General features: G+C 33.9%; 1 protein-coding gene across 7 annotated transcripts in view; it reads left to right on the forward strand.

Annotated features, from left to right (window-relative positions):
• Positions 1-2,500, forward strand: part of LOC127063099 (box A-binding factor-like) — a 51,765-nt gene that overhangs the window by 35,744 nt on the left and 13,521 nt on the right. For all 7 annotated transcript variants that reach the window (XM_050992417.1, XM_050992422.1, XM_050992416.1 and 4 more), the window contains one exon: positions 2,311-2,441. In XM_050992417.1, the coding sequence (XP_050848374.1) occupies positions 2,311-2,441 (131 nt within the window). The remainder of the gene's footprint in view (positions 1-2,310; positions 2,442-2,500) is intronic.

The following is a 2,500-nucleotide window of genomic DNA, read 5'->3' on the forward strand; positions in this document are numbered from 1 at the left end:
GAAGGGTAGAGTCACGATGAATTTGAGAAACTTCTGTTTTAATTCGTCATCGGCTATCCGTCTTCATTACTTGTATCGATCATTCGAGACTTTACGTTGGTATTTTTAATTATTAATTTTTTTTTAATCTATTTATTTTTTATCTAATTTTTAATCTATTTTATTTTTTAATCTAATTACTTAAAACGAGTTTGAAATATTTTTTGTTTTTTTTTCTATTCTTTTTCTTTATTTTTAATTTTCTTTTTTCCATACAAAAATTTGTGTAATTTCAACCTTATTTTGTTTCCAAACTTACTTTGCTTTCTTTTTGTCTTTGATTATATTGGAATTTTTGTTTTTAATAAATGTAAATATTTTGTTTAAGAAACGTATGTAGTACGGAATGTTTGTTGGATATAAGTTACGTTATCGTTTCTCGTTTCTATAGTACATCGTCGAATGTTTTGAAGGAGAATAGCAGGCAGCTTTCTTAAAACTAGAAAATATTTAGAGAAGTTAAGGTGTTTATCGTGTAGAAAGGTATACAGAAAATCGGCACTTAGTCGAGGGGTGGGTGGTCACTTTGAAGCGATCTTTAACACGTTCGCGATAGTTTAGTAGGAAATTCCTAAGATGTAAGTAAAAAGTGAGCTCGAAAGTGAACCATGAGTCAGAAGCATTCCTAAGTTGAAACGTTAAAAGTACATAAGAAGATGGTAAGGGATGGACAACCCTTCGGGAAGGTCGTCTGAGTAATTATCCTGCTTTTTCGAGTGTTCTCAGTATCCAGATAAGTTTCAAAGATAGTTTCGGTAAGGTAGAAAGGAAGGATCGATAATGATCCACTTATTGGCTTCTTGTGAAAGTGTTTTAAACTGCTGTATACATATGTACGGAGTAGAACTGTGAGGTCTAATTTTAAAGAGAAATTCAATCGATAGTAATCGTCGGTCTTAATTTTTTTATTTTTTTATTATATATTTATTCATTGTTTTCTCGATAAACAATAATAAATAATAACGATTGAGGTAGAGAAATTCAATCGAAAGTAATCGTCGGATGTTTTTTATTTTTTTATTATTTCACATTTATTTATTTTTTTTTATAACTAATAATAATAATAATAAATAATAATGATCGAACATAAATTACAAATATTCACTTCACGAAATTTTAGAAAACCATTTTCGCTAGACCGTTGGGTTTTTCTGCACACTCGTCTATTTAAAATCAGGTAGTAAAAGACCCCCCATTATGTTTGTCTAGCTATTTATCTATCTCTCTCTCTTTCTTTTTCTTTCTTTCTTTCTTTCTTTCTTCCATAGTTGCTAAACGAAAAAGGTGCAAGAAAAGTGAGAGAAAGACAGACAGATAGACAGACAGACAGACAGATAGAGAGAAAGAGAAAGAGAGAGAGAGAGAGAGAGAGAGAGAGAGAGAGAGAGAGAGAGAGAGAGAGAGAGAGAGAGAGAGAGAGTGAGTGAGTGAGTGAGTGAGTGAGTGAGAAAGAGAGAGAGAGAGGCACGGTTAAATGGTAATGGAGTAGTTGTGTCGTTCGACCTGCCGTCGACTCGTTCTGGTTATGGGGGTCATCAAGATAGAAGGAAAGAGAAGGAGAGTTAAACGACAAAGAGGGGTTAGAGAGATAGCGATAGGAATCGGTGGAGAAAGGGGAAGGAAAAAAAAAAGAGTAAAATCGCGTTCCGTGTCGGGCACGTGCCCGCATCAAAGGCTTGAAAGAAAGTGCAGTACGCTGTGTTTCCGGTCTCCCGCGAGGAATACTTCCGGTAATGTTCAAGTTCTAAGACTGGACAAGATCATCTTCTATTTTATAATTTTGCAAAATCTTTTTTTTATCTTTGATTATTGTCTCGAGCTTTTACTTTTACTCTCTTGCAATTTTGTGAATATTTTGTTGGAAAAATAAATTCATTTCACTTTTCGATTTTTTTTTTTTAATGTATTCATTCGATTTAATCAGAATAACGAATGTCTTTGAAATTTCACATTTTTCAAATTGAAATTTAACACGAGACGTCATTTCATTTTTAATCGTCGATGTGTGAAATGTTCTAATAGTAAGCATGTAATACATATGATAGGAAACAAACTCGTGAAATCGAGAGAACGATACGATCCAGATCGTGAATCGATCGATACGCAGGCGCGTTCAACGTGTTTAAGATTCCCTTGGGTAGGGGCGTTCTCGCGTACGTATGGTACGTAGTATGTTTAGATGAGTAAAACAGAAAGAAAAAAGAAGAAAATAATATTGCGAGCTTAAGCGTTAGAGGATAGAGACTGACATTCCAACTTCTCGTGTTACAGTTCGTCGTTGTACCGTACGATGAGTGGCGTAGGGATTGGTGCTGGTGCAGGAGCTACCAGTTATAATTTACCATACATGACGAGTAGTCCTACAGAACTTTCAACATCTCCTCAGCTATGGAACGCTCAAGGTAAAAATAATAATTATTATTCGTTTAAATATAGAAAAAAAAGGAATCATTAAGAGAAA

This window comes from Vespula vulgaris, chromosome 4 (assembly GCF_905475345.1).
Source record: "Vespula vulgaris chromosome 4, iyVesVulg1.1, whole genome shotgun sequence".
In the NCBI taxonomy this organism is placed as follows: Eukaryota; Metazoa; Arthropoda; class Insecta; order Hymenoptera; family Vespidae; genus Vespula; species Vespula vulgaris.